The sequence below is a fragment of the Lates calcarifer genome, linkage group LG4 (genome assembly GCF_001640805.2).
Source record: "Lates calcarifer isolate ASB-BC8 linkage group LG4, TLL_Latcal_v3, whole genome shotgun sequence".
NCBI classification, from domain to species: Eukaryota; Metazoa; Chordata; class Actinopteri; family Centropomidae; genus Lates; species Lates calcarifer.
Genome location: NC_066836.1, coordinates 17,073,754 through 17,092,728, shown reverse-complemented (window position 1 = coordinate 17,092,728; position 18,975 = coordinate 17,073,754). Strand labels below are relative to the sequence as shown.

The window sequence follows — 18,975 nt, the reverse complement described above, 5'->3', positions numbered from 1 at the left end:
GTGACTAAATAAAAATGCAGCTAATGTTCTACATTATTTGCAGACATGTTATTCTTTTCCATTGAGTTGTATATACCAGTAAAACCTGACTTGCCTGCAATTAAATTCAGAGAAAAGTGAAATTGCTCCAACCATCAGCACTGCACAAACACAGTAATCTAGTCTCTTTCTCCAACAACACCAAACCCTCTGTTAAAAACCTACAGTAATGCAGCTTGGTCCTTTTTGCTAAGGTAAGAAAAGGGATCATATCACTCCCTTTGTATGTGTTTTTATACTTACTTACTCTTACACTTCTGCTGTGAATGCATTTAAAGGCTTTTGTGACTTGATTTATTTCTGTAAATTCTCTTTCAAGCTTGTATTATTTTTACTGTATATTGTAAAGCATTGTGTAATCTGTGGTTTTAATAACTGATATATAAACAAACTTTACCATTGTTAGTATTATTATTCTTTTGCCCAAACCTTCACAAACATTCTATAAATGTACTCAATGCATTGAAGCCAGAATCAGAAAAAAAAGCTTCTAGCCTCTGGTTCAGTTTCCTCCTCCCTCCATCACTACGCCATCATCACCCCCTTAACCAGTCTGTCATTTAAAGTAAGCAGCCGCCTGCTTAGCCGGCACCTTTCACTTTTCAAGCAGCACTTAATTTACTGCAGGACATTTTAAATCTCCTGCCTCTGTGGCACCGAGTCGCTGACAAATGCCTGGTTGCAAATGTATCTCATTGACTGCTGACTCGGTTGTATTACAAGCTGGCTGATAATGTGGCCCTCAGGTTTTATCCTCAGATGTTGGAGGAAGTGTATTAATTTAGCCGAGATGGGGCCTTATGAAAGTGTACTGGCAGGCAGAGACGAGCAGATCTCTCCCCCCACCCTCCCCTCCCTCTCTCAGCCTCTCGGGATTGAAGCTATCTGCCACAGAGCCAGAGCATATTCCACCATCAATGTGTCAGGGGGAAAGCTATTAAAACCGCTTTACTTTTCCTAAGTGTCATGAGAATAAGCACAAGATTTAGTGAAATCCCCCCCAGAGCAATGAAAATCTTGGGGATTTTCCCCCTGAAATGTTTTTTAATGGACTGCTCAGAAGTGTCAGGAACTCTTGTTGGACTTGAATGTAGTTTTTTGGATTTCAGTGAATTTATTTGGAGCTGAAATGACAAAATTTGAAGTATGAGTGCATCTGAACTTCCCACTTAATCAGATAGAAACCTATTCACAAGTTTACTCGTATTCAGTAACACAATTCCAGTGTAACGCAACTCAAATGACATATTTCCCTGAGGTTAAAGAGTGTATTTGTGTTTTTAAAAGGTGTCAGTGCATTGTGAAATCATGCCAAGGTTCACCATGATATGCAGAAAAGATCAACATACTGATCTGGTGAATCACCTGCACAAAGGGGCCATCTTTTTGTAAGAGAACCTCAGCCTTTATCTCATCAAGTCTGCCTCTTCAGACAGCCACCGTGATCTTTTCTGTCAGGAGACTGTGGAAAATTTAATTTATGTGTCAATAATTTTCTCCCGCTCCTGTGATTGACTGAATACATTTAACCATCTCAAAACGCAGTTAATCTGATGAACACACCAACATTTTGATGTAGTTTATTGTCTTGTACTAATCTATCACTTAACATTTCTTTAAAAAAATAAATAGACAATCAAAATCAAAATAATCTATAAAGTCTGTTTATCAAATGTTCTGGTGTCCATTTGTCACATTTGCGAGCTTAAAGGAACGATTCTTTTCCATGTCAATTAAACTGTTAACTGTTAGTTTTGAAATTTTAAATTAAAGCCAAATTCTTGTTTCACTTTGCTGAGTCAATGGTTTTTACAGAGGATATTTCTATTTTTATCACTTCATAATCAGAAAATACTGTAAACAGTCATAAAAAATAAACCAATCACATTTCGCCATGTTGATATATGAATGATATATGAATAAACCCCTCTGTAAAAACCCTCAGAACAGATATACAGGAATAAAACTGGAGGGTTTGGTGCATTTAAGTGCTATTGATGTGGAGAAATTCCAACAACCTTTAAAGATTTGTACTGTAATTGAAATCTATAGACACAAACAGACAATGTGAAGTAAAACAAACACCTAAACACTTATTCTGGGTGTTTTCTTGCCACTAGTCTGAACGAGCACAGAACGAAATTATGAAAGCAAAATAGGCCAGAATCTCAAAATTGACCAGTGCATGAAAAAACAATGTTTTTGTCTGTAGTGTCTCGTCTTCAGCTGGAGGCCAACTGGGCTGTTGCCAAAAACTGGCATGTTTCACAGCGTCCACTGCTACGCTCACAACAGCCAGTGTAAAGCAAAGTCTTTTGTTGAGGTCTTCAATAATGTAAGACATGTATGCACATATAATCTATCTACAGTGTAATCTGCTCTAAGTGAGTTTTAATAATGGACACTCCTGAGGAGCTGCCAGTAAACCCAGTATAACCTGGAGATCAGTGAACAATGCAGTCGTCAGACACTTCAGCCATTTACAGAAAGAAAAGCCATTTCACAAGATGTAGAGATATATAATCAGTAATTATTCTGTTAATCAATGCAGTAAATTAGTAGGAACCCTCAGAGTTTTTTCCTCCAGTATGTAGTTGTCTTGAGAGATTCTTTTCTTGTCAGACGTTGGCTCACTCCCCCCGGCCCAGGCGCCCGGCCTGCCTCTCTGTGTCATCTTTCATTTCCTTTTCACCCCCAGGTCTTTCTGTACCTGTCAATTTCTTTCTACAGTGTGACTCCTTAATCCACCTGAGTGCATGGAGGACAGTTTTGACATAAGAAGAAAAGATAGACTCCTAAGGAGAGGACCAGTATCTTTAGAGCCCGGGGGATAACCGGATTACGACAGCCATTTTGTGCTGCTGGCAGTTTTTCTTATTACCCATTTTTTCCCCCTCCCTCATCTCTCCAGAGTTGAAATGCTGCCCTTTCTTAGAAGTCAAACCAAACACTGACTAGAACACAAAAAACACATACTCCCTGTGTTCCTCTCCAAATAAGACGGCGGAAAGTTTTGTACGAAGCAGAAATAAATCTTTACAAAAGCAACAACGAAACAGATTATTTCTCTCAAACTGCCCTTCATGTGCTCCACCTCTCCAGTTTGTTGTTCTCAGACAGTTTTTCTCTCCTCTGTTGAAAACTCTCTAAAACACGGTCCCTCTGTGGAAGTAATCATTGTCTCTGTGTGGCGGTGGGCGCCTCCTGCGTGCGAGGCCTGAATCGACAGCACAGTAGATAACAGCACAGCTATGAGGAGACAGATCAACTGTCTGACCCCTGCTGCCAATCACTTTATCCCTCCAGCCCGTCTGCTCTGAGCAAAACCCACGAGAAAAAAAAAAAAAACACCCTCTGAAAACGTCTTATCATCGCCACCACTGACGCGGTGTGCACCACTGGATCTTCTGTGTCCATTTATTCTGCCTTTGAAGAGGCCCACGGTGCCTTTGATTGTGGGAGGTAAATGAAATAAAGGCCTCCTCCTCGCCCTGATATCTAACTTTTATCGCTGCTTCCAAAACCTAAACCCATGAGCTTCAGCTAACCGCCACAGGTCTGTCTGACGGACAAACACATCATGCTTCTGTCATGGTAATAATCCTTTTTGCAGAAGCCATTTTGGGTGCCTTTGAGGCAGCCTGGAAGCTCCCACTCAGACACCCAGAGAGTGGGTATTGAATTCCCCCTTGTAAAATGAGCTTCCTGAGTATATACTCCATACAGTAATCCCCTGTCATTACCTATAAGCACATACATGTACATGCACACTGTATATAGTTCACAGTTAACTTAGCACTCAGGAATTTCTCCATCAATGTCATTTCAATAACAGATGAGGTGGCTGAAGCATATATTTGATCAGATAAGGTATAGTAATTATGAAAACTGTAACAATCAATGGAGTCACCCAGGGCCAGTGAATTATGGCTGTGATTAATATTGATTTTGTGGAGACTATGGAGGAGGGAGAGGTGAGCCACTTGTACACATATTGATAACTAGGAAACCTGCATGGCATCATGGGAAAGAATTTAAATGAGTCAGTTTTAAGACACGTTTTTAAAAAGGAAGCGTGAGAACTGTGAAATGGACGAAGGAAGCAAGTTTGGGGAAGAACTCTCATTTTGTTTTAACGCCCTCTGTATTTTATTTTGGAGGGAAATTTGGAAGTTTTAGCAACGTTGCATGAGTTACATTCTGCAGTTAAAAACTTAGACGGTTTTTAACCTGAGTCCACAATTTTTTCAATGCTTTTTTCACCAGGATTCAGTCTTTCTACACCAGCTTTTTATTCCTTGTAGCCTGGAGAGGGCTTCAAAACAACATTTACACCTTAATGTTTGGGGAATAAAACAGTTACACTTTACTTAATCTGTAATTTCCTGTAGTTTCCTGGACAGACCTAATCCAGCACAAACTGTGAGACAGTTATTTTAGTTTAATGTTGTTGCTTTTCAGATGATTTTCCTTGCAACTGTTTCTTTCAGAAAATATAAAAGAGCTACAAAAGAATAAAAATTTAGACGCTGTCTTGTTTGGGGGGTGGCTATGAAGGATGTTTGGCTACTGAACTCCTCCTGGTTTAATGAGATGGACTCAAATGACTAAAACATACAGCAACTTCCTCTGAGATCATCTGAAACAGACTTCATTATTGAGCAAATGAGCCATACAGGTCATTATAGAGCTATGTGCAGCTGCAGTGGAAAATATCATCCTCACACACACACACACAAAAAAAAAACTTAGTCCGAAGATCTCTGCTGATGTTCTATGACTTTCTCCCCTGGTTTCCTGTCTGTCTCTGTGGAGCTGTGGAGAGATTGGACTGTTGGAGAGGAGGGAGTCCCTCAGAAATGTTGTACAGTCACTTTTTTGTGAGGGGATTACAGTGCTCTCTCTCATTCCCCATTGGCTTGGCTCGCCGTGACAGTCGTGTGGTGATGAGAGGTTGACATGCCCAGCATCATCCATAACAAGCTTCCAACTTGGTCCCGTGCGACTCCCATTCATGCGCCCAGGCTTTGCGCCTTATGTAGTTTTCAGTTCCACTTGGTGCAAACGCTTCAGTCAATCTGGAACTTTCTGCTCTTTAAACGACAGAGAGACAGAGAAAGTATTTCTTAACTCAGTCTATCTTTGCGTCACTTTTCCTTTTCCTTTTACGCACGAGAGGAGCATGAGCTTTTTGGAGAGGTGACTCACTTTAAAGTAGGATCGTGCGCGTGCTTTAATTGATGTGTCAGCTCCTGAAATGGCAAAACCTTTAGATCATATCAAGAGACCCATGAACGCCTTCATGGTTTGGTCCAGAGGCCAGAGGAGAAAGATGGCCCAGGAGAACCCGAAGATGCACAACTCTGAGATCAGCAAGAGACTCGGCGCGGAGTGGAAGCTGCTCTCCGACTCTGAGAAGCGCCCGTACATCGACGAGGCCAAGAGGCTGCGGGCTCAGCACATGAAGGAGCACCCGGACTACAAGTACCGACCCCGGCGCAAACCCAAGAGCCTCCTGAAGAGGGACCGTTTTGTTTTCCCGCTGCCGTCTCTGCTCGGGGAGGCAGCGGAGCACTTGAAGGGATTTTCCATGGACTCCTTTCTCGTCCCCGGGGATAAAGCCAGGGCTCTCCTCGCTCCCGCCTCCTCCTCCTCCTCTTCTTCCTCCTCCACATCGTCCTTCTCTCTGCTGGAGCCGGTGGCGCAGTTCAGCACCGGAGCTGTCCAGCGGATGGCGGAGATTCCGCACACTCTGGCCGCGGGCGCTCTGCCTTACGGCGCGCACGCCTTTGGGTACCAGACCGGAGGGATCGGAGGTCTGGCTTGCCACGGACAGCACACCCACACCCACCCGTCACCCTCCAGCCCCGGGTACGTGGTGCCGTGTAACTGTAGCGCGTGGTCTGCGGCCAGTTTACAGCCTCAGGTGGCATATATTCTCTTCCCTGGAGGGATGACCAAGAGCGGCATGGACTCTTACACTTCACCCAGCTCCAGTGTGTGACACAGACGCACGGTTAAAACAGGAAAAGTTTACGCACAGGACCTCAACATATAAAATGACAAAAGAAATGGAACTGGGCTTCAGTACATGTTTTCATCCTAGAAATATTACAGCAAAACTGTCCACTTTGATTCATTACCCTGTGGGAATGTTACAGTCCTACCGCAGAGATTTAAAACATTTCAAAATGCCATAAATTGCTGTTTAATCAGTCACAGCTGAGCACCAAAAACACACAGCAAGTCCCTGTCTGTAAATGTAAATACAGAGTAATGACTGTGGTGTGAAGATGCTATTTTATTATTACTGCTTTGACAAGAGAATAAATACAAAACAAAGTGCAGGAGGCCCACACTTAAGCTTTTCTAAATAACTGATCCAAACAAAATCAGTTGATTTTTGTGTCCACATAACTGTCAGTCAGACAAACAGAAATGTGTTGTGGATGTAAGGAAGCCTGCAAGGGCCAATGTGTTTTGGTATGTTTATTTATCCAAGCAAAACAACCACAACAACAACAAAACAACATCATTTTGCATTTTTTATTCTTGCATTCTTATATTTGGAAACTAACACCTGTTTATCTCCCCAGAATATTTGTCTCAGTATGTAGGCCTGCCTACAGTTAGTTTTCTTCTTTGCCATTCTTTTCTTTCTGAAAATAATAAATGTTTTAATGAAGAATTGCTTTATAATTGTAGTCTCTTTTTTTTCCTTTGGAGCATGATTTTTCAAGGGAATTTCACAAAGAAACATTTCATATAATCACCTACACTAGTGAGTCAGCTGTTGAATGCTGTTCAGTGAACAATGTGAGGTTGGTGATTTTATTGATATTACTGTTTGTATTTGGGATTATCCGGATCACTGCTTCTTTTTTTTTACTGTCACTCAGATGCGTCAGATGTTACAGACATCAGCTGTAATAAAAGTGTTACAGGTATTGATAAGTTAATCTGAGGGAAGTGTGTTTTCATGTGTCTGAAGCCTGAGCACCTGTATTCAAACAAACTGGCTTTTAATCTCCTGATAAGGTGCAGCACAGAGATTTAGACAAACAAATATTAATATGATGCAAAAAGTAGAAGTTCACAGAAACTAAACGATCCAAACAAGATTCAATTTTCTACTCCCATCGTGTTTGGTGACCGCTGTGTGAGTATTGTTGTGTGCGTCCATGTGTGTGTTTGTTACCGAGAGTGAGCCGAGCTGATGATAAGAGAAGAATAGAAACCTCTCTCCTCCCCAGTTGTTGACAAAGTGATAAGGTGAAAAGTTGAATCATGGAAATCGTATGAGGTGCTGTTTGTTTCACAGTTAGTAAGAGGGAATGAGTCCTCACACTGAAACCACCATGCTTTAGTCTCAGACTGATATCCTGGATCAGCCTCACAACAGAAATGACCTGATATTTGGGTCAGTGTCAGAAGGTTGTCTTTTGCAGAATAAAACAAGTGTTGTTGGCTGGACATGAGTTGAGGATGTTGTAATTTTATAGTCAGCATCTTAAACCCTCGGCCACTGGGACGCCTCAGTCAGAGAGCTTTTCATTTGACAACCTGGGCAGGTAAACAGACTGGAGGATGAGGTGCCAGGTTTAAAGTTGAGATTTAATTTTTTTATCCTTGAGCAAAACACCAAATCTTTATCAACTCTCACAGGTTCAGAGGCAGCTCTGTACCTGAGAATGACCTCTGACCTTTCTCTGGATGTGGAAAAAGGATTTACGTTACTGGTTTTGCTTAAGTAACATCTTTTACACTCTATGCACATTCATAGCTCAACTCAGAATCTCTTATTGTCATGTGTGTGTTATTTCTCTCCTGTGATTGTCATCCATTAAGTTAGACATGATTCAGTGACACACTCATTTCTACTTCATCTCTGTGTATTCCCGTGCTTGTCTGTAAATTGCAGCATCATTTACTCACTGACCAACGTCAGTGATTCAGTTTCTCGTATTTACATTTAAACGGTTAGTTCTCATTTAGGTGCCAGGTGTGCCTATCGCCACTGTGTCCACACCTCTCAACATGAGGTAGCCCAGCCCATACTGCTGTATCACCTACTGGGCGACACCCAACCGCCTCCACCCAACACCACCATCACTACAAAGTGCCAGTTTGCCCAGTTTCATTCTCTACCTCCGCGCCACACACCTGTTCACCTTGGGCGCCTCTACTTAAACATATTCACATATGCAGCTTTACTTTGAGCATTAAGATTTTTATTCAAACTGGACACAAACCACACACACACACACACACACTACATACTGTTTCCTCATTTCTGAAGGAGAAGACCACCATGGCGCCATCAGTCCTGCAGAACGGTGGATTCATTCTGGGTTTGATTGGTGCAGCAGCCCTCATCGCAGCCACTGCCATGAACAAATGGAGCGTCAAGGACAGGCAGGGGGATGTGGTGACATCTGTTTACACCTACAAGGGTCTGTGGCAGGACTGTGAGACGGCCTCCTCTGGGTTCACTGAGTGTCGCCCACTCTATGGCATCCTGGGCTTCTCAGGTAAGTCTTTATCTACTTACATCTAAATTAGTTTAATTTCCTTGCTGTGCTAATAATGAAACAAAATCAAGCTGTGTCCAGAATTAGACTCCTTCACCATCAAGGCCAAAGTTTCATTTGGTTTTCTTGTGGAGGAAACTCCAAGAGTTTGGCTCACTCATTAGAACACTTTGTTAGATGTGTGCTAAGCTTTCTCTGATCATGGGAACAATGATGAAGCAGGTAAAAATAAATAAATAAACAAATGTAGCTAAACTGGAGTTGTCTAGTCGCAGGCTTTCAAGGAAGTTCTCTCACCACCTGTTCAGATCCAAGAGGGCCTAAGTCTTGGCCCTGCCCCATCATTCAAGAGGAACTAAAATGACAACTCCTGGAACAAATGAATAGGTCATATTATCATGTTGTGTTGAAATATTATTAAATTTTACCAAATTTTGAAGCCAAAGTGAGAGAAAACTGAAGATAAAATAACACTATCAGGCTGATAGGGTTTTAAATAAATTTTAAATAATTTAACAACCATCTTGTGCAATACATTTACATTCACACTTATACCTCATTGTACATAGTGTTGCACTGTTTTTTTCTCTATCTTTTTTAATATATTTTGTTTCTGCATATTTTGTATGTTTGCACTGAAAAGGAGAAGCTCTCCAATCTCATTGTACTTTTAGTATAATGACAATAAAGGGCATTCTAAATAAAAGGAGGAAGAAACCTGGACTTGTCCTCACTAAGGTGTTGAAGGAATAAAGCTGAAAGCAAAATATTTCTCATTGGCAGAATTATTGAGAGTAAATAGTTTTTTAAACAGATATTGTTTTAAAATCATTATTATTCTCAGTTTCTGTTGTTCTCGTCCAAACTCTTGTTCCCGTTTCAGCCCTGCTCCTATCAGTGTTTGCACTGCCTTTGCAATGCATTCTGGTCACTATAATGGAGAGTTGGTCAATACCATTATCAGAACAAACAACATGCAGAGGGCAGGTTCCTTCAACACACCTACTGCAGGAAAACAGTGACCACATTATTACATTAAACACAATCACATCATTTTCTGGTGAATTTAAGATTCGTAATATGACTTACATGACTTACTTACAACAGTTTGATTAAAGCACATTGACTTTCTTTTCAATGTAAGATCTAAGATCACGTGGTGGGTTTTTATAGGTTCATTACAGTAATTTCAGACACCACATATTTAAATATGATGACCAGAAAATAAATAAATAATTTGTCTCCCATTAAAACTAAAGTGTGCAGTGTGTGAAATTAATTTTACAGAAAATAGAACCAAACTCTAAATGGTATAAATATAACATGAACGATTAAAATTATTTGAAACATTTTAAAAACTTTATTCGTGCTGTCTTTTTTGGTTGGGCTGAGTACCATGGGAGAATTTGGACCCATGACCTCAGTATCTCTAAATTCCTGGGTGCGGCTGCAGAAACATCAGACTTAACTTTTCCGATGTAAAGCTCTCTGAGTGAGTGTGTTCTCTGTCCGCTAGGCGCCTTCCAGGCTGTGCGGGCCCTGATGATAGTGGGTGTGGTACTGAGCGTGCTCGGGGCTGTGATATCAGTTTTCTCTCTGAAATGCCTCACGATGAACAACATGGAGGACACCACCAAGGCCAAGATGAGCCTCACCGCTGGCATCATGTTCATCATCGCCGGTATGGGTTTGAAATTCAGATAAACATGAGAGAAGCAAGCAGTCATTTTGTAACTTTGACTAATTATAAAGCCTGTTATTTTTGAAGGGGTTGTATATATTATTAGTTTCTCTATGAGGTAAATCAGCTTCCTGTTTGTACCTCCCTCAGGTGTGTGTGGCATTGCAGGAGCCTCCATCTACGCCAGTCAGATCGTGGCCAGTTTCAGGATGTCCACCTACAACAACTATGGAGGAGGAATGATGGGCGGAGAGATGGGGATGGGTGGAGGAATGGGAGGAGGAATGGGAGGAGGAATGGGAGGAATGCCCACGTAGGACATTAAGTTTAATATTTTTTGCTCATGTTCGTTATAATCTCCATATCATTCGCATGCTGGACCTGGTGCATCTAGCTTTGCTGAACTGTGTTATCTGTCTTCACCAGATACACATTTGGCCCTGCGCTGTTTATAGCCTGGATAGGAGGTGGTGTCCTGGTTATTGGAGGCATCCTGAAGTCACTGGCTTTCAAGGAAATGGTGAAAGATGAGAAACCACAGTGAGTCCCACACAGATTTATGTTGATAGTCAATGATGAGAACGTACCTAAGCTTCTTAAACTTGTCTTTTTCATGTGCAGAATCACCTTTATTCTATGTGTTGTCTTTTGCCTCGCAGTTACCCCGGGGTTGTTTACAAACCTCAGTCCCACAGCAAAGCCGACCTAGATGACCAGCATTCAGAGGGCGGCAAGAGACAGCAGAACTATGTCTAACTTTACCCACTGACAGTTTGCTTTTTAGCTTTTCACATGCAGCATGCTTTATGGGACGTTTTCTTTTTTTTTTTAGTTGCCTCATATATACATTCAATACTGCATCTTTAATGTCTGATAATGGTAATCTGTAACTTCTCACATCTAAACATAACAGGTGGAATAGAAAGAGGAGTTATAGCAAAATATTTAGCTTTCACATGCACATCTTACTGGATATTTACAAATGTGTAGACACTGTGTAATTGAAGCTTTTTTACTTCAGTTTTGTTAAATCAGTTTATTTTTATGTTTGAAAATAAAACATTGATTTCTGAAATATCTGTGCCAAGTGGTTCCAATTACTCTGAAAATGTCTTTAAGGATGGAACATGACTATAGGACTCATGTGAGTAAAGAAGGACATATCCATCTATCAACGTGTTTGGTTTAAGTGTTGCTGTATGTAACCAACTAGCAGCAATGATTCCCTGTATTTAAACTGCATACACCCTCTCCATAGACAGAAGCTGCCAACATGGAGGGTAAAATCTGAACACTGACTGTTTTACTTGCCTGTGTTTTTGAAGACTGGTGGCTGTGGATGAAACAGGATGAAAAGGAGAGCGATGGTGGATCTATGCCAATGTATCTCTTGAGGTGATACGCTGTATTTTTGTTGTCTTTTCATGCTCCATATTTCCGTACTGGAAAAGGGCAATCTGATGGCTTTTTGCTCAGCTTCCATTTCAGAAGATGTGGTAGAGAAATACACTGATCTTTTCAGAGAGAAATGATGAGGGGAGTTTCAGGAAGCAAAAAAAAAAAAAAAACCTTATTCACAAATACAGACATTGTGATACTTCAGTTATATATATAGATTAGATGTATCTTTGGCCTATTTTTAAAAAATGTGACATTAGAAAGTCCCCCTCAGCTCACAAATGTGTGTTGCTTACTTTTACTTCATTTGGATGTTTGATCCTTACTGTCCATAATGATGCAAATTCAGAGTCGTGTAGGCGGTCGGGGAAAATAGATTAGGAGAATTTCCAGTGATGTGTTGGAGCTATTTTGTGGGGAAAAAACCCATAAGACACAAATACATATGTACAGTGCCTCCTGTCATAGCTCTGAGCTGCAGTGCTGTTTCAGACCACTAGAGATCAGCATGTCTATAGGTTTGACTCAGTCTGAAGTCCAGCACTTACAAGGCAGTCAATGTGTTCAGGGGTAACACATGTGATTCTGTGGCACTTTCCATTAAATTAAAGGACACGCTGTTGGCAGAGAAACCATCAGACTTTGTTTATTGTTGCATATTTAAACCTCCATCTCCAATACAAGCATTAATAATAAATCCAGTTTCTCTCCAAAGCAGAAGATGCAGAAAAACACAACTATACATCAGACCTCACATCCCAACACTGGTTTACTGTGAGGTCTTCACTAATATGTGCCTCAAACAAAGACATCCGCATTTGGAAAGCAGCTAGGATCCATTTAGTCTTGCTACAAATCCCATCAGTCACAATATTGAGCATTATAAAAAATAATTATACAAGAATATCAGACAGACAGAGGGGAAACAGAGACTCCCACAGACAGACAATTAAACAGGTCATGATGTACTATCGTTAAGTCTTCTCAAACCTCATGGAGCAGATTTCATCCATGATTTATCAGTAATGCTGATCATTATTTCTGCTGTGCTCTGTGATTGTGTTGTTTCACACACTCACATAAGTTATTTGGTAAAATCCAGACAAGAAATTCATGACTTTCAGATACAAAAACAGTCATAGAGAGCAGTCATTTTAACAACCATCTATCAAGGCCGAGCTGTGTACAAATTGGTAAATAACTGAAAGGTCAATTCACCCAAAATAGAGGTAAACATTTTCTAACTTGGCCCTGTAATCTCTAACCATGCAGATATGTTTTCTGTTTAATTTACTCAGGTTTCAAAAGATCTGTCTCTTCAGATTTTTGCTGCAACATAAAAACAATGGAGGTTAATGGAATTTCATCTGTGGTCCTTAAAACATTGGAAAATTACATTTACAGCTGCAGGACAGTTTCCCTGTTTCTTAGTTTTAATTCAGACGATTTCTTCAATAGTTGTAATTCCACTGCTGACAGTGTATGAGGTGATTCATCTACAGTAATCAGGACACAGTTTCGGGAAAGACAAGATGATGATGAATATTTTAAATGTAATTTTTTTGTGCTGTGAGCAACACAAACAAAACTGAATTCACCTGAAAGCAGAGGCACAATTCTCAGAGACTGAAATCTCAAAGCCTCAGCACATAAAACAGAAACTATCTGCACAGCTACATAAAAGAGCAAGTAGTAAAACATGTTTTTCTTTGTAGTTTGGATGAAGTGACCTTTTCACTAAAAAAAAAAAAAAAAAGTTGGACTTGTGTCTATATCCGGTCTAATTTCTCACTTAGAAACTCCTCCACGCTGTCTGTGTTCCACTTGAGGATGCTGAGCTCTTCAGCGATGTTCCCGTTATCGTCCAAAAGCTTTAGTACAGGATCTGAGCCTCTCACGTACTGCAGTGTGGGAGGGGGGTGAGTGGCAGAGAGAGAAAAGGAGGAGGGGTGTTAAGAAATCAGGTTTAACCTCAGTACAAATGGTAAAATATTCAGAGAAATGTTTGTGAGTCATCTGATCAACATAATATGATTTCTTAGAAATCACTGAGGCTTGCTCTGCCTCATCATGAGATATTACAAATCATGCTGGTACATCATCAACACAATTCATCATCCCCACCTTGATCTGAAGACCCTTGAACATCTTCGGCTTGTCACTCCTGACAAAAGCTGAGGAGATAAAACACAGGTGAGACAAATGTCTTGTAATGAATCAGTCAATTAGCCTTTCTATTTTGGTACCATGGTGTGTAATTAGTGACAACTGCAAAACCTCCTGAGAATGCAGCGTTAATAGTGGAGGAGACAGTTGAGAATACAGGATGGCTACAGCTGAAGTAAACAAACAACAGCCATATGGCACAGACAGGGCTCCAGACGTCCCCCCCCCCCCCAACCCCCACCCTCCCCACACTGAGGCGAGCTGCAGTAACTCCATCAACGTAACCTGACACTGAATTAACCAAATGTTACACTGAGCAGAGATGGGAGGTCTGGTCCCAAGACGCAGAGAATAAAAAACTTCAAAAGCTTGTTTGAAAACTAGCCCACAGGCACTTTAGACCACCTACTGCAAAAAGTGATTTCAAAAGGATATATCTTACACTCATCCACACTGATTAAGACACAGAATCACCCAAGGTGCAAGCTCGTTCTCAGGAAGAGTGTGCATATTTCAAAACAAGATAATGCTAAGTATCGGAGTGTAATTGTGTCCCAAAAGAGAACTCACCTTGGACTTGAGGGAACCTCCCCAGTTTTCATCCACACACCTCTAGGATGGCTCCAGCATAAAGCTGTGTGCAAATAAACACAATGTAAGGTATCCAGGAGGAGGGCTTTTTCCACCCCCCACCCCCCAACACATCAATGCCCGCACACAGACACAGAATAGACGCCGGCTCTGCTGGTGGTAGGACGCCTGGCCTGGAGGAGTAATTTGATTCAGCCAGACTGATTCATAAACGTGTCCAGGCGACTCCTTGGGGGTCATTAAACTGTGAGCCTGTGCATATGGAGCAGGGCTGATGGATGGTGGTTTGTGCGGGGCTCACTTGTAATCAAACCTCCAGCACCAATACACAATAAGTTAGAGGAAATTGGAGTGTCACGGCAGTATTTCAAGACCGTGCTGTGCTCGCCGTCTTCAGGGGGAGGAGAGCGGTAAACGGCCTGGTCGGCTGGTTCACACAGCAAATTAAATTAAGCATGCAAAGCTAAGATCCTCTCCTCTTTCTCTCATCCCCTGAGTTTCCGTAAACAATCCAACACTGCCGAAATTCAATTATCGTGCTTTTTGTTTTACCACACATGGCAGATCAGAGACGAGTCACGGCTCTGCTGAGAACTGGAAACTAGGAAACAAATAGTAGACGTCTCCACATGGACTCATTGGAGCATTTTAACAGTCTGAAACGCCCTTAATTAACTACTCACCCTGTCTGTCTTTCAATACCAAAAACTTACACTCTCCCTTACTCCATCCATGTATTGTCTTAATGTGGTTGGTACTCTATCAACCTTGCAGACAGAAGCAGAGATCACCTATGTTCACTACAACCTAAAATATAAAAACATAAATGATGTAATATTGTCTACAGAGGAATCATCCAAGCAGATGAGACAAAGAGTTAACAAGAAACAAAAGGTCCTGATAAAATATGATCGACAGCTTTTGCCCTTTTAAGTCTAACAAAGACCTGTAATATCTTAGATCACAGTGAAGACTTTAAATGCCTAAAGATGTCGGTTTAAGGGATTTTCTTTGCCTTAGTCGGTCTCCCAATAAACGCAGGATTTCTGCCAGGTTCATCCAATTAAATTCAAGACTTTTTAAGACCCTCATAATCCCATATAGAATTCAGTTTAATACCTTTTTCACTTTCATACCTTTCAAAGAATGGTGGAGAACCAGTAGGGATAATAAAGCCTACAATTATTTATGAAGTCCATAAATTTCTTGACATTTATGTCATATTTCTGTCAGTACTTCCCTGCTGTATATAATTATAATAACAGAATAATTAATCAAGTTAAGTGGCCTGGGCCCAGATAAGTGGCAGAAAATAGATGTATGGATTAATCAGTTTAAAAAATAAGGATTTAATTTAGGTTAATTTAAGTCTTGAACAGCCTGCTGCACGCACAGTCCACTGTTTCACTTCTGTAGTTTAGAGATGTAGAATGTTTCCCCACAGTTTGCAACCACGTCAAAAAAAACTGTTATTTAAGACTTTAAGACTTTAAGACCTTCTGAGGGTTTTTTTTTTTTTTTAAGTGTTTCTTTCCCTGCAGATACCCTGTAAATAATTTTGTACAGCTGGGAACGGTGTTACTCTAAAGCAAATGGTGCATGTAGAATATTGTCAGACCAATCCTTAAAGGGTTTAAAGCCCAGTAATGGAGGCTTCTCCTGTTACTGTCATCGACTGTACACCACACAGACCTGAGAGACTCTAAAAAAGGTTTTCATGCTCTACAGAGACATATTGTAAAGTGGCACCCAGGGGAGCTGAGGTGCTGCCATGCGCGGGTGCTCTGCAGAGGAGCACACATTTGAAAATGAGTAACCGAAATGCCCTCCATGCACAGTGAATCTTACTAATCGACTAGGCTGAGCAATAAGCCATTTCTCAGAGGGTTTAATGACACGGCACTGATGTCAATTGCGAGACTCAAAGAATTCTTAAGGCAGATAATTGTTGCTGTCTGAGGAGAAAATGTGCTTAGTGACACCGTCGTTTCTACTGGTACCCTCACAGTGCAGCTGGAGATAGCCAATTGCTCCTGTAAGTGACATTTTCACTCAAATCGTGAGGAACAAGGAGTAATCTTTCCTCTAAGAGTCTGTCTGAAGCAGAATTATCATCAAGAGGTGTAATGAGGTGTGCACTACACTTTTCCAAGGTGCTGTTGCTAGGATACCACACACGCTCTAGGGGCTTTGCTTAATCAAAGAAAAATTACATTGTTTTTCCACCATCACTTCACACAGTGTTTATCTGTCGAGCACAGCAGGGACCTCTTCTGAATTTCCTGTAATCACCAGAGCAATGAGCACCTAGTAACACCTCATCACTGGTTACAGAGAGGTTGTTACTACAAAACTTGACATTTCGACCCCATGGGGAGTTGTCAAGCCAGGGTTAAGGAGCCTCGACTCTGAACATCAGAGAGAAAGACTGAGACAGACAGCTAGTGACAGAGTTTGTGTGTGGCAGCTCAGATCTGATGCACAGCTGCAAATAGTGTCAACAGACCCAGCGACAGGAAGGCTAAAACTAGGTTGTTTTTAGTAGCAGTTTAAATGCTAGGGGGTGTGATCCTGTCAATACATGTCACACATTCTGACTCAGAGGTCGTCAGACTGAAACTACTACCCACTGAGGAGTCCATCAGCCACATGACTAGAAAATGACTAGAGATAGCACACAGATCAACTCAAGACCCCACAATTAATTAACTGTTGTTCTGAGCATCATTAGATCTGTCAAGTCTCAGTTGCGCAGCTCAAACAGCAAGAGTCTTTCATTTAATTATGTTACTGTGGGCACTTTTGTTAACCTTGTTGCACTTCCATTCTCACTGAACCCCCTTTTGAGGTCTTTGCAACATGCTCCACGCTGTGACTGAATCTAGACAGGCAATTATTTTCTGTTTGGCAGTTTCACAGGCTCTGTTGTTCCCTTTACCTTGCGAGCTTCCATCTGGGCCTCCTGCTGGCAGCACTGCCGGCAGTCGGGCTGGAGCTTAGTGAGGCTGAACTCCCCGAGCAGGTCACAGGAGCTGCACAGCAGGTTGCTGGAGAAACCCAGCTCCCTGCATGCCTCCGACGACAGCTCGGCACCATACACCGACAGCTGGACAGAGGAAGGAGGAGACAGAAGGGAAACAAAGTGGGGAAAAAGAAAAAGACAAGTTTTTACTAAGTGCTTGTTCACCTCTTATATGTAAAACAGCAGAGAAGCAAAGTGGGCGACTGATTAAGAAGCCTGACATTAGGGATTTATATGGTGGACAATTCTGTGCTTTAAAGTGCAATGAAATACTCAAATAGTAACCACAATTAATGTGAGTATTACCATGAATAATTCTACAAAACAAAGGTCAACCATCAACAATGTGTGGGCTTATTTTTTCGTGGCCTAAAGGACTATCACCTCAGTCAACCAAGTTTAGTTTTCAGTCCATTAAAAAAATAAAGTCAACTCTAAAAGCTGCCTGCCTGCCAGTTCTTATGAAGGGTGACAAACAGCCTCAAAAACTAAATATCTAATTGATTTACATTGATACTTTCAAATCAACAATTTAAGCACAATTCCTACAAGAGATACAAGAGGTTTTATTGACTGATATGAATGTGGGTAAACAACTAGGGCAATAAACTGGATATTTCAGTCTGAAGAGTGTTCATCCTTTTTGTTACAGGACATCAACGTGTCTTAATGACAGTGAATAACCGATGACTCAGCTGCTGTTCCGAGGTGCTTTGTTTTATTAGTTTTTCTATGGCATGCAAGTTAATAAAGATGCTTACAGGTAATGAAAACATGATCTGTTTCGCTTTCAGGATCCAGGAAATCCGTGTTCAGTGTGTTCTCCATTTTCCCATTCACTCGAATAAGAAACTGGTCTCAGATTTTTGGAAACCAATATATGCACATAAAATACGACCCAATTAAAAGTCCCGTTTATATGCTATGTAGACAGAATTTTACCACTTTGGATTATTAAATCTATTCCAATTAGTATGGTTCTCTGTAACTCTAGCGCTTGCTACATTGGTACTGTTTTGATGACACAGATTTCACTTTACTAAGCAGGACTTTGATTTTGACGGGGATAATTAAAATGTGATAAACATTAACACTAAGGAGGCTCCAGTTCACCATCACGGCTCGTAGCTTTTGAGGTTGAGCCACGTCATTTTGAAGCTGCGGGCACGGCAGGATGCGATTCACAAAAACTGCACGTAACGTTAAGCAGCGGACAGCTTCGCCACTCGTTTATGTTAGTTACAAATAACTTATAGAAAGCGGCGACAGTTTATAATTCTTATTGTTGATAAACTTACCGTTTGTAAGAGCGAGAGGAGCCACAGGAGATATACCTCTCCCGACATTTTGGATCCTGCTTTGTTAGCGAAAGCGACTCAGAGGACCCCTGTATTTCCTTGGAGGAAAACCCCGTCGCGCCTGACCATTAAACTTCATAACCGACGTTTCTTTTCAAAAAATGTCAACGCCCGCTGAACTACACTATAATCCATATACGTTATACACACATTTTCACAAACATATCACATATTAAGACGAGTATAATT

The 18,975-nt window shown here is 41.2% G+C and overlaps 3 protein-coding genes across 3 annotated transcripts; 2 read left to right on the top strand and 1 right to left on the bottom strand.

The window, feature by feature from the left end:
* Positions 1-4,238: 4,238 nt before the first annotated feature.
* LOC108883254 (transcription factor Sox-14) lies at positions 4,239-6,678 on the top strand. Its single transcript, XM_018676183.2, has one exon. It carries the CDS (start codon positions 5,297-5,299, stop codon positions 6,041-6,043), a length of 747 nt encoding a protein of 248 aa, XP_018531699.1. The 5' UTR covers positions 4,239-5,296; the 3' UTR covers positions 6,044-6,678.
* Positions 6,679-8,201: 1,523 nt separating this feature from the next.
* Positions 8,202-11,273, top strand: cldn18 (claudin 18). Its single transcript, XM_018677179.2, has 5 exons — positions 8,202-8,570; positions 10,087-10,251; positions 10,402-10,564; positions 10,678-10,791; positions 10,911-11,273. The coding sequence occupies exons 1-5, from the start codon at positions 8,351-8,353 to the stop codon at positions 11,005-11,007; spliced, it is 759 nt and encodes a 252-aa protein (XP_018532695.1). The 5' UTR covers positions 8,202-8,350; the 3' UTR covers positions 11,008-11,273.
* A 996-nt stretch (positions 11,274-12,269) lies between these two features.
* selenof (selenoprotein F) lies at positions 12,270-18,858 on the bottom strand. Its single transcript, XM_018677180.2, has 5 exons — positions 18,727-18,858; positions 17,345-17,512; positions 14,386-14,449; positions 13,774-13,823; positions 12,270-13,550 (listed from the first exon to the last, which is right to left on the bottom strand). The coding sequence occupies exons 1-5, from the start codon at positions 18,772-18,774 to the stop codon at positions 13,419-13,421; spliced, it is 462 nt and encodes a 153-aa protein (XP_018532696.1). The 5' UTR covers positions 18,775-18,858; the 3' UTR covers positions 12,270-13,418.
* Between the last annotated feature and the right edge of the window lie 117 nt (positions 18,859-18,975).